The sequence below is a fragment of the Netta rufina genome (assembly GCF_964035555.1).
Source record: "Netta rufina genome assembly, chromosome: 25".
In the NCBI taxonomy this organism is placed as follows: Eukaryota; Metazoa; Chordata; class Aves; order Anseriformes; family Anatidae; genus Netta; species Netta rufina.
The window spans coordinates 5,632,818-5,645,792 of NC_140149.1; the positions used below are offsets into that span (position 1 = coordinate 5,632,818).

A 12,975-nucleotide genomic window follows, 5' to 3' on the forward strand; every position below is an offset into this window, starting at 1 on the left:
CTGTAGGATAGCGTGAGAAGACCATCACGGTTACAAGTACAATCATTTTACAAAGCTGTCAGTCCTTTTACTGTGAGGACTACGCATCCTATTTACTTGGCATGCTTGTTTGCCTCCAGCTGTCATCCTTTCAGGGTTTTCCCCAGAAACAGGTTAAAGGCATACCTTGTCTGACTGGCTTGCCTGCTGCTGCTGAACACAGCTCCACAGGTTATTCCTACCACTGTGTCTCTGCGTGCTTGAGGAGTAAACCTGCTACACAAGGGAAATGGAAGGAACTAAGAATTTTGATACGTGCGAAGTGGAAGGGAGGGCACAGGGGGTTCTTGTATCATACAGCCTCCCAAATTAGGAGTACTTCGGGATTTCTGTTCTCAGCTCCCTCCTTCAGAAGCAAGTGTGAACATGGCACAGGGACTCATCCTTCACTACATGTTTTTCATCAATTGCAATGCATTTATACTCCTCATACTCTACATCTGCACTGGTAGCCCAAAGTCCAGAGCAACTTACTGAGCTCAAATATAATAAAAATATAAAAAATATCTCAAATAATTGAACTCCTTCTATTTAACACCTCTAATAAATGCTGGGGCTGTAACAAATGGCGGAACATCACCCTAAATGACCTTGTTCCCAGTCCTGCAGGTCAGAACAACATGATACATACAACCTTTACCTCTGCAATGGAGAACTAGCATATTTTGCAAATAAAAGTGGTGGTGACAGCAGCTAAGGAATGACACTAACATTTACAAAGCCATTAACGTGATGAGGGGACTGAAACTTGGGAAGGAGCCGTGCTGCCCACACCCCTGTGCCCTTTGCTCAGCATGCTTCAAAAGGAGAGTCCATTAACAAATGGGCTGGCAGCTCAGAATGGAGTCATGAGGCCAAAGTCAAGGCTGTACAGAGTCCAAGGCAAATGGAAGAGAATTTACACTTCCCCGCATTTCCTCCCGACGGCGTAGAGCTCCCCCTCAAACCTGGCTGGCATGACATGGTCCTTCTGTCTTCAGAGCCCCTGCAAGCGAGAGAATTCCCTTGGAGTGCAAGTCATTTGAAGGTACTGAAGTGAGGATCGTGATACATTTAGCGTGATACCTGACAGGACATGAACAAGTCTTTAGATCTAGGTCACAGACGTTTGCACACAAAGTCCTTCCTAGAAGACGTATCCTTTGGAGACAGTGCCATTTATTCCTCCCGTTCCCCATCTGCAGGGGACAGTGACTGTTCCCAACTCCACAGGGATGCACAAAGGAGGAGTAATGAAATCACAGCCTAAATACGTGCATTGGTTTGGGGTTTAAAATCATTAGTATACCCACCATCCAAAGATACCTGAATTGCTTCTAATGTCACTGGAGAAGCTCCAGAGAAGGGGCAAAGCCAGACTCCAGGAATCTCCCCTCTGCCATTTCTCCAGCCCCACACACCTAACCTACTGTAGTAAGGGTGAGGGGTTGACAGGCACAAGCAGCAATTCACTGCTCCCTCATCACCTACCCTGGTGCCGTTTGTTCCGCTGGTTCCTCTCTGCTATTCCTCCACAGGCACGGCACAGTTTTCCTTGTTTTCTGACGGAATCGCAAGGTAGTCTGTTCTGTAGTTGGAAGGAAAGAGGAAAGCTTAACCTCAAGTGCACATTTCAGGCCCATTCACCCTTTCAGAGATACTGAATGACTGTAAGTATCTCTAAGGTAACAAATTCCACCTGTAGAAGATGCTCACAGTAGGACATTCTCATTGGCATAGTCAGGAGCAGACAGTGAGCCTTCCCGACTGTTAAATCCTATACATACAGCTTTCCTAGAGATGGGAATGGGCCAGCATAAAAACTGGAACATCCCTGGTGTATCAGCTGCCAGAATTCTCCTTGTCTTCCTCTGCTTTTTTGAAGTAGCACAGGCTGCAGGCTTGTGAGTCAGATCTCTGAGGGCAGGCCTTCCACGAGAGCATCTCCACACGGTTCATGCTGGGCCACTTTGGAATACTGCCCACCTTGGCCACCCTCCCTTCCCTGTACATCATCCCTCACCTTGCTACTACACCGTCTCTTTTGGTACTCCGGAACACTGCAATTATTCCAGACATAGCAAACATCAGCTAGAAACGTGCAAGAGCAAGGTTTGGTCTTCTTGCAGTCTGACCTGGACTGAGACATCTGAAGGACCCTTGCAGCACTGCTCACATCTGGAGGGATGTCACACTTACGCATTTTCCTGGGCAGCCTCCTCTGCCTTAGAGACTTTTCTGTAGCAATAGACCATTTCTATCAGTAGCCACAAGGTGAGGAAGACCAGCAGAATATACATCATAATTTCAGAGATGACTGAGGTGAAGTCTTCTCCAGCTGTTGAGAAAATGAAATCATCTCTGATCATTTACGTGCACGTGATCATTTACATGCTGTCAGAGCACAGCATCTCCATTCAAACCCTCGTGTCATCCTTCCTAACCCACCTTGCCACAGACCCAAGTGCCACTACACTGTCATGGGTCAAAAGACAGGGAGCAGGCAAGACTGCCAGCAGAATATGTATGCCAGCAGCAACTCCACTGCGTGTTTCCACAGGCATCAAGCATGCACAGGCTTGCACGTGTCTTGCATTCTCTGCAACCTACACATTCCTACAGATTGCTCACCGTGTGCCTGTCTCATCTTCACATTCTGCTTCCTTTGTACATCTTACTCACTGCTGTTACTTGAGTGTGCTGTGCCGGCAGTGATTTGAGAGAGATCAAAACAGAGATGCTTGTGGGGAAGAAGGAAAGGGTAGACACAACAGGAAAAGATGAGGGGTAAAAATTCTTGTCCCTCTCTGTAGAGGACAGCAGGATTCCTACTGATTCCTAATGAGCCAGGATCCCAGCACAGACAGGAGCAAAACCAAAAGGAGTGGTAAGACAGGAGCAATGCAAAGGGAAGGAGGGGCTGGGAGAGGGAAGAAGCAACAGACTGCTATCAAAATGGAGAATGAGTTGGAAGAGGGAGGGGGCGGAAGCGAGGAAGGAGAAGCTGTGGGTATCCTGGCAAAGGCTGTGCTGTAGCATCCCAGAGCCGCCAGGGGAGAAGGGAGGGTTCTGAGCAGAGAAACTGGAAACCTCTGCTTGCACTTTGTGCCTGCCCAGCTGTTCCCAGACATTGCCTCAGCCTTCCATGCTTATACCATCCCCACACAAGCACTCTGTGCCAAGGCAAGGCTGCAGTCAGGAAAAAAAAAAAAATAATAAAGCTGGGCTTTCCTCTTGAACACTGTATAGTACTTGCTGTTGGCAAAGAAAGACACAGCTACCTGGGAGCTCAGTCCCCCCTCTCCTGCAATGCAATACAAAATTATGTCCCTGTTAGACAACGCCCATGGCACATTAGGACACAAGACACAGTCTGCCAGTCCTCCGTACCCTCCTCCACCACGGTGAGGTGGATCAGTCTGGAGCTTGTGAAGAGAGGCCGGTGAATCTCAAACTCAAACTCCCGGGTGATATTACAGGTGTAGATACCCGAATCGTTCAAGGTGACGTTTAACACAGTGATGGACACATCCTGCATGTCTTTACTCCCATTCCACTGTAACCGACCACTGAAGCGGCTTGGAAATTCTTGATTTGTGTTCCTGTACTTGTAGATCTGTGAGGAAATGTAAAGGGATACTCAGATTAATCACTGGCTCATATCTTGGACAACACCAGAGAATATGCAAGAAACGGTTGAAACTCTGTTCTTCTCTAGCTACACATGTGTACGGTCCGGGATATGGCTTCCTTAGGAGCAACACATATTCAGATTTTGCCATCTTTTACCTCAAAATCTTAAACTACTTTGCAAAAGAGAGAAAATTGAATCATCTCCATTGTGGAAGTAGAAAAACTGAGGCACAGAACAGCAGAGAGACATAGGGACAATGACACAAAAGATCAGCAATGCAACTAAAATTAGGATCCCGTAGTCTTAATGACCAGCCTGTCAGTCACTGGATCATCTTCAGAAGGTACCACAGAAAATAAATACTGCAAAGACAAACGGTCATCTTCAGTAAGCCCTGGGATACTCAGCTGAAATCAGTGTTGCAGAAGAAATAGAGCAGTGTGAAAATAGTCTGTCAGAAGAACAGATCTTAGGTGGCTTTCACAGGCCTAATTTTTGGTAAGTTGCTGGCTGACCACTATACATGATCACAGCATTACACTGCCTGCCCCAGCTCACCTTCATTACCTTTCTCTGGGTTGCCACCAGCAAATCTATCACCTGGGTCACTGAAAGTGAATGCCTGCCTCACTCCCTAGTGTGGCTCCTTTTGTTCTCAGACAGTTGGAGCCTATTTGCTATCTTGTCTGTCTCTGATCAATCACAGTAAAATGCAGGTACTGACGTAATTATTCATACTTAGATAAAATAGCTAGAAAGGAATGTGTGCACTCAAACCTTGTTCTCAGATTCACCATTCTTTCTTGATTTCCAGTTACCTCTTGTGTAAGATTCTCATTTTAATTCACCCTGAAAACTTAATTTTACCCTTTCCTGACAGGGATCCAAAACAACAGAGATCATGCCACAGTCTGCTTTCTCTGTAGCAAAAAAAAAATAATTAAATTCTGTCCTACAGATTTAGCAGAGCCTGATTTAACCTCCAAAGAACAGTTTCAGGGTTAAGAAGTGGCCCAGGAAATAAGACTTGGCCAAGGCAGCCAGGACTCACTCCATACTTCTGTTTCCCTTCTCAATTCCCTCATGTATTAGACAATACATATTAAAGGAAAAGAACTACAATTCTCATTCATGTACATACAGCCCCAAATGTTTGGGCTCACCAACAGATTCCAGCTTTTCCTGACACAGGTACCTGCTGTGTGCAAGCATGGATAACAGCTAAACAAGGAAAAGACACTTTAGACACTGCCCAAAAGTGGTGCTGTGGAATATCTGGGCGAAAATGCTATACAAATGGTGCAGACCTGCAGGTTGGAGCTGAATTTAGCTCCAAGCTTGTCCCTCCTCCATGTCATTAAAGCAGCCTGCTAGGCATTTCTACAGACTTTGAATGAAAACGAGGCATAAACCTTTTGTTCGTATTTGGGTCTCTCTTCTTCATCACGGATCCTGTGGCAAGACAAACTCACTCTCCTAGCACCTTTTGGCTTCTCCTACATGCCTTCACTGGACCATGTTTCACCAGATAACCTAGGAAAGCAAGGGCTCAGCTACCAAACATACATACGGGTTCATCTTTTCCACCCTCCGGCCTGTAGAACCATTCCACCATCGTGCTGGCTGTGACCTCTTCCCTTTTCATGCAGGAGATGCAGAGTAGCTTCATGTGTGTTCCTTGGACAGCCTCTGTCTCTGATGGAACTTCAACACATACTGCAGAACAAAAACCAGCTAGGAGGAGAAGTGAGAAGAAATGTAAGAGAGAAAAAGAGAGGTATCAGTTACCAAGTTCTCAGCACTTACGACCCCATCATCCCCCAGTGAAAAACCTTTTGATTCAATACTAGCACCCTCTGACAACAACTAAGTCTCAAATGTCAAATTTTACGAAGCTTCCTTCTCAGGGGCATAAATAATTCATAATAATTAACAGAGGGTGATCACTTCGTGCAGATTCACCTCTCCAGCATCTGCCTCGCCACAACTTTAATTTTCCCCCTAGTAATTAATGCTGCTTTAGAGGCACTGTTCATTCTCTCTCACACATGCTGAGCATGCTCCTGTTTCAGCAGCAGTTACAGTGTCTGGTATGAGAGAAAGCCCAGAATTCAAGCATGGAGGAACAGCTCGCTCTTCTTTGTGCTAATTTAAAAGGTCTGGATGTTTTAATCTGGCAATGTGTTCAAAACAAAGGGGTAAGATTCTCGTTTCGCTTCCTGTTTCTAGGTTTCATAAGCAGTCCAAGGAACCAAGGGGCTTGGACTCGAGTACATTTGGCAGCTGGGGGAGTTATTGATTTTATATGCATTCTTGTTCAAAACGTTTCCAATCAGATTTCTGCTAACACTGGCAACTATAAAATACTGCTCTCCCAACCAAGACAAAAATCACAATCTGTGAAGCTGAATACTTGTGAAAACGAATGCTTCAGAACAGCATCTCAGACTAAATCCCTGCTGACATTTGTCCCCTGGGCTAAACAATGCTGGGTTATGTCTGTCCAAACCTGTCTCCAAAGCCTAGAGTATAGATGAGTGAAGATGCTGATTTTGCTAGCTGCTCCCTTCCTCCCCAGCCTCTGAGATCCCATTAACCCCCACACTCCTGAGCACTGAATTATCCCGGGACCTATCCTGGGGAACAGCCGGATTCCACTTCTCCCATACTACCAGCTCCGTGGGTAGCAACAGATTTCCGGGAGAAAGGATAAAAAAAAAAAAAAAAAAAAAAAAAACAACAACAACAACAACAAAAAACTGGCTCATGCTTTATTCCATTTCAATTAAATATGTACACCCACATCCACACACACGTACACAGAGCTGTAGGTATACGTGCAGATTACATCTAGCTGTATTTGCAAAACCAGCAAACCTTTGCTGGGTTTCAGAGGAAAAACTGGAACTGCAATAAAAGCTACACGTTTCCTCTAGTTTACACAGACTGCATGGCCAACTAGCACTAACGCACAGCATATTGGTTTGCACAACCTCTCTAAGGAAACTACACGTTAAATTACATTGCAAATTTGAGAACAACAGCAAACGGGAAACAGTAAGGAACTTGCATGCATATTAAAGCACACGTTTTCTGCGGTAAGCCCACTTAGCGAGAACGCATTTTCTTTGTTCACATTAACTCCATTACATCCATAGTAACTCTCTAAACGTTATTTCCTTCTCCTCTTGTAAACAAAACTAAAATCCGCTCTGAAGGCTGGGCTCCGCGGCAGCCTCAGAGAAACCCTGCTGGGAAAAGGAGCATCCTCCGGGAGAGAAGCAGAGGATTCGGAGGTGAACCCGAGGATGACAAGGAAAGGAGCACCTACCCCAGACCACCAGCACGGCCGAGGACACCCACAGCAGCCGAGGCAGCGCAGCCATTGTCGGGAGCGAGGAGCAGCTCCCAGCAGCTCCCAGTAGATCCCAGGATCTGGCAGGAAAACGCTCCGGGCTCCTCTCGCCGCCTCGTCCCCGGTGCAACAGGATGCCTGTGGCGAGCCTGGAGGAGAGAGCGCAGGGTGGGAGGATGCTGCTGAGCGCTCCCGGATCCTCGGGTGGCGCTTTCCCCGCGGGGTGGGACCCACGGCCCGGCGGCAGCACCACGGACAGGGCCGGGGCAGGAGCCAGCAGCAGGTGGCCGCTTCGCCCTCCGGCCACCCCAGCAGCGTCTCCTGGCTCGAAAAAAGGCTTGTGCCGAGCCCTGCCTAGCCCGGGCGGGGGGCCCGGCTCTCGGCAAGCATGCGCGGCTTGGTTAGAGCCGGAGGGAGGATGTTAGCGACCTATAGCATCACTTATCCGGCCTCCGAAATAAATCCGGATCGAGGGAGGGAGGGAGGGAGGGAGGGAGAGGGGGGGGGAGTTACCCGTGCGAGGTCACCCAAAGGCCTCCGCCTCTAATGAGGTTAATATTAACGTTTGTACGGCTCTGAAGGTCGCAGTTGGAAATACTGGGAAATCCTCTCTCCTCATGTTCCAGTCTGGTTCCCTGGGGGTCGATGCCAGCGGCAGGCTGGGCTTTCTCTTCTTGGCCTGGAGCCACCGCGCCCAGAAGGGCTTCTCCAACTTTGAAGGTCACCGTGGACTGAGAGGGAGAAATGAAGTGCTTGTTAAATGTGCTCCCTCTTTTTAAAGCGTCTGCTCCGACGGCAGCTCAATAAACAGCACAGTCTATTGAATTAAACCTAACCCATCCCATCAGACGACATGTGAGCAACTTCCAGTGCCAAAACCCAGAAGCAAGTGTTGGACACGGGCAGCGTGCAGACGGTCAGGCTCACCCGAACAGAAAAAACTGCAGGCAGCAGAGAGCCCCAGCTCCGAGCCCGTCAGCTGGACGTTTACTCTCAGTAGGGCACAACACTGCTGAGGTCCAGACCTGCCTGGTGCTGGGGGCTCGGTGCTGAGGGCACACACGTGCAATCTGGTTCTTGTGCTGTGTAAGTGAAGCAGGCACAGAACAAAGACAGCAAATGCTTTTCCTAGATATCATCTCATCAGCTTCATGTCAGAATGCTGCAGTACTGTCTGCCTGTAGCCATGTGCTGAGCAACTGCCTCCACAGCATCCCTTGCATGCTGTATTTTTGCAATGGCAGAGTGACATGAAGCACACCAGGGTCCAAGAGGCACCCGCATCTCCCAGGCACCGAACCACAAATGCACAGGAAGAGAACATCAGGTGCACGAAGAGCCATGCAACAAGTCCAGGGAATTCCTAGCTAAAGGACATCTTTCCAGCTCCTTGCTCTGCTCCGTTATTACCCCCTGGACACGTTGTGCTCTGCCTGGTTCCAAACCACAGCTGGCTGGGAGCAGTGAAACCTTCGCAGCCCTGAAGTATCACAGCAGCAACTGACCGGTTGTTTTCTCCCGTCACCCCGTGCTGTGTTCACAGCTCAACAAAAGGAAGGGCAGACAAAGCCATGGGATTTGCTCCTAACTTTTCTGGAACAATCCAGCCTGTGCATGGTGGATGAGTGCCGATGGAGGGGTTTTTTTATAGACACAGGAACTACTGAACAATGTCCATGGCTATCTCATTTGACAACCACCTGTTTCATGAAGCGGGGTGGTAATCACATCTGTTCTCAGGAAGCCAGGTGCACTGCCAGCAAGCACAGGGCACGGATCAGCAGAGTTGTACTGCATGTGCTATGGCTGCTCTAATTACTTCTGTCATGGAGAATCCTGCCAGGGACAATAGGGGCTGGAACTGCAGGCTTATGAGGAGGCAGCGGCTCTGTCATTTGGTCAGCAGCCATTAACTGACCCTTCATCATTTTTTCTTTTTTCTTAGCACAGCCCTGCTCTCAGGTGCCTCAGGGCACCAGCAAGAAACAGAAGCTTTTCCTCCTCTAACCCCAGGGACTCCAGAACTCATCTGTCAACCAATTTAAATTACAGTAACAAACGAATATCCTTAATGAGTTTGTCCCTCAGAATCACTCATGTACAGACCTCAAGCACTGCGCACTACCCATCCTGGTGAGACTGGAGCTCTAATTCCTATTTAAAGGAGACAAACTGTACCCAGAGATGAAAATCTGGTGAAACTGGGCTTGGATTTGGGTGGATTGTAACACAAAAAGTCATAGGCTAGAGACGTACATGGAGACCACACCCTCTCTCACCTGGCTCTGAACTTTATTCCTTCACCTAAAGTGTGCTTAGTATACTACAGACAAAATCAAAGGTAATTCAAAATAAATGCTTTTAGTCAGTCCAGTTTATTAAACTGCTAGAACGTGTTCCCTGGACTTCTTTTCAGCCATACTGCATGTTTTGAGAATGAAAGGATAAGATACTTTCACTCTTACTGCGATCTGGGCTTAGCTGGGAACCGCTCCAACATCTCCACGTGCCTGTCTTGAGCAGACAAGAAACACTGCCCAGACCTCACCAGAAAAACCTGAAAATACATGGGATATTGTACTGCAAGCCTCTTTGAATTTTCTGTGCTGTGAAAGGGGTGGAGAGCATGGATCCTCCACAACCCACCCAAGCCAGGGATGCACAGCCCCCTGACGCATCCAGAGGGCAGGTTGGGGACAGGGTGCAGGGTCCTCGGCACTACAAAGCCCTCAGCCATTTTGCTGCTGCAGGGGAAATGCTGAAGGGGACTGAACGGTGAGGGAGAAATCTCTCTGCAAGAGGCAGCCCAACTTACCGTGCAGGAGTTGCTATGGCAACCCACCCAGTTAATGCTTCACAGGCGAAAAAAAAAAAAAAAAAAAAAGGAAAAAAAAAGGCTGGCACTTTTGCACAGGCACAACAAGACGAGGAGATAAAAATAAATTCAGCACCCCTGCCCCCACTAATCCTTCACTCTTATGGTCTCCGAGCCAGGCAACAGGAGTTGGAACACAAAACCTGCATCTCTGGACTCCGTGTGACAGCCATCACGGCAGCTCCCTCTGCCATCGCAGTCACATCAGCTCCCTTCAGTGCACATCTCTTCGCCGTGCAGCTACACATCAGCAAAGCTCGTGCCTTGCACAGCCTCTCCTGTCTGGCAGGAGCCAACACAGACCCACCCCGGCATCACTCGCTCCCAGTCAGCCGTCCCAGCCTCTGTGCAGTAAGCCAACAGCAGCAGTGCAAGCTCCCGATGCACAACAAGTGCTGGGGGAAGGAGCACAAAAAGCAAGGGATCTCCCTTCACACTTGCTCACTGCTGCTCCCCAAGAGCAGCCTCGAGCTAGTACCAAACTAGGAATGGTTTGCAGCAAAGTCACACAGGATAACGCTGATAAGACTGATTTAAAAATGCTGAATTAGATGAAGGCATCCTACCCTAGCGCTTTAAAACACATTCTACAGAAATCCATTGTAAGGGCAGACTTCTCTAGTTGCCTTTACAGGACAACTTTAATTCTCTCTTTATCCCACACAAGATTTTAAATGTATTCTCCACGTACGTACTGACATCTGGCCCCAGTTACTGTAAGCACCAGTGATACTCCTCGTACACCTTATTTCCTAACCTGCATTTCCAGGCGATGCAGAGCTCCCAGTGCAGTTCAGGTGCACCCAGCCCCAGCAGTGTGCTCCTCCCGGACCCTCACCCCACACACCAGGGAGGTCCCTGTCGGTGCTTTCACAGCACAGGTAGCCAGAGGAACTGTGCAGCCTGACCTGCTCTCTGTTATAAACACCTGCCTGCATTTGCTTTCCAGCCCTTTTTTCTGATCTATTTCCCTATGGATGTAGCAGATTGGGGTTCCCAACACACATACCCCTACAATTCCTGACAGCTATGCTCCATACTAAATAACTACTCCATTCTCTGTCCTGTACATGCTGCAAAACATCTTTCCAACATATAGGACTGTGCATGGTCTTGATTTACTACTACTCACAGAGCTTTATGTAGGTCTGTTTGTGCCTGCAGAAGAGACCAGCTGATTTCCAAGGCCTCTGGATGGGCAATATTCTGGCCCTTTAATACCAGCTGCTTTCCCTTTCTCGTTTCAGTTAAGACACACAAGACCCAATCCCTTTGCCACCCTTACCTCCCAGAGAAAACACAGGCTGTTCAACACGCCTCTATTTATTGTTGGCTCTGAGAATTATTTTCTTTTCACGACAAAGAATGAGGAGGACAGGATACAGAGAGTCCTTCTCTCTGTGAACAAGAACCAACTGCTCTAGCAAGCTGGCTGCCTGAGCTGTTTGTGAGCCCAGAGTGGTGCTCCCTGTCAGAGAAATGCTTTCTCAAACGTACAACGGCATTGCATAAGCCAAAGCCTGCGCATGCACAGAGGGCTGGCAGGGTCTGGGGACTTGGATCCCTTTAAGCAGCAGGTGCACTCTGAGGGCTGGGCTGAAAATTGTCCTCTCTGTCTGAGAAATTGGCACTGAGAGACATTCCTGCACATTGCTAACTCCGTGGTCAGCAACTAAATAAACATTTTTTCAGACCTTTAGTGCAAGCCATATTTGGATGTGTGTTACGGTATACATCCTGGAAATTCTAAGCCCTGGTGTTGCTCCAGGTACTTCTGAGATATTGTTTTCTGAGACTCAATGCCAATGAAATCAAGTAGTGCATATGCACATAAGCAAGCCTTTGTGTGCTGTAACTGAACTGCTGTTTTACCGATCTGGAATCTAATGAGGTGGCACTTTCACAAATACGCTTTTAGGCCTCTCCCTCCTCAGCCCATTCACTTCAGCAGCAGCTGAAAATCCATTAGCGTCAGATTGCCACACACATTCATTCACATTTGCTCATTTAATTTCTAAACTTTTACTGCTAGTAAAATACACCAAAGCATCAATTATTGTAGCACCCTGCAATGACTGTATTTCTGTAAAAAATAAATAAATAAATCTTGCTCATCAAGTGTTACCACCTTACCTTTGCTTAATCAAAGGGCTGGCTGCTGCGGTTTTCTTTAAATGGTGAGCAAGGCTGAAGCTTGTCACAGCCATTAATAAATGAGGGGAAGGCAGCTTTAAGTTCATTTTCAATTCCCCTAAAAGACACCTCTGGGCTACCTCTCAGATGTGGTTTGTTTACACAGAAGTCCAGGGAATACAAAGGATTCCAAGAGACTTTTTTTTTTGTACAGCAGATATTTGGTTGGATATACTTATACTTACTATCTTGCAGTCACATCTCCATTGTGAAAGAAACTTTCTTGGTTTTTGGTCATGTTGTGTATATATACCTTCTATCTATAGGTTTCCAACTTCCCCTTCCTAGTAACGCAACTGTCATCATATTTCATCTAAAAGGACAAGTACGCATAATACATTAGACATCATGCACAAAAAAAAAAGGAGAAATAGTTTTTCCGGCTTCCGTATGGCAAATCAGAAAGGTCTTTTGACAAGTTTGAAAGATATTTTGTCTTCAGACAGTAAGAAACATCTTCCAGGTCAAATTCACAGGTGCTGGGTAAAATAACACAAGTTACACAGAGCTTTTAATTTGTAAAAAATTTCTTTTGCTTTCAGAACCGCTATTTTTCAAAGGGAACTTATTGCTCATCCTTCAGCATCCAAGTAAGCACCTTCTCCTGGCTAGATATTGTGCTACAGCTTGCTGAGCTTCAGTAGTTGTTTTATTAACTTAAAAAAATAAATAAAATAAATAAATAAAGCAAAACCAACCAACCAACAACAAAAAACAGATTTAGAATAATCATAGGTTTTCATCCAGAGGCCTAATTCTGTACAGGAAAGCAGAGGCTACATGGAGAAATACCAAGGAAAAAGCGTGTGAGTAGATGTGTGCAGGAGATAAAACATGCCTAGCGCTCTGCTGTGAAGTCCTGGAAAACATCAGCAGTGCCCTGCAGGGCCGGCAGATAGC

The 12,975-nt window shown here is 47.1% G+C and overlaps 1 protein-coding gene across 1 annotated transcript; it reads right to left on the reverse strand.

The window, feature by feature from the left end:
• Positions 1-961: 961 nt before the first annotated feature.
• SCN3B (sodium voltage-gated channel beta subunit 3) lies at positions 962-7,038 on the reverse strand (the record flags this gene model as incomplete). The annotated part of the gene is made up of 6 exons (XM_084301386.1): positions 962-1,024; positions 1,510-1,606; positions 2,218-2,356; positions 3,409-3,634; positions 5,223-5,386; positions 6,984-7,038. The coding sequence occupies 5 exons, from the start codon at positions 7,036-7,038 to the stop codon at positions 1,543-1,545; spliced, it is 648 nt and encodes a 215-aa protein (XP_084157512.1). The 3' UTR covers positions 962-1,024; positions 1,510-1,542.
• Positions 7,039-12,975: the final 5,937 nt, after the last annotated feature.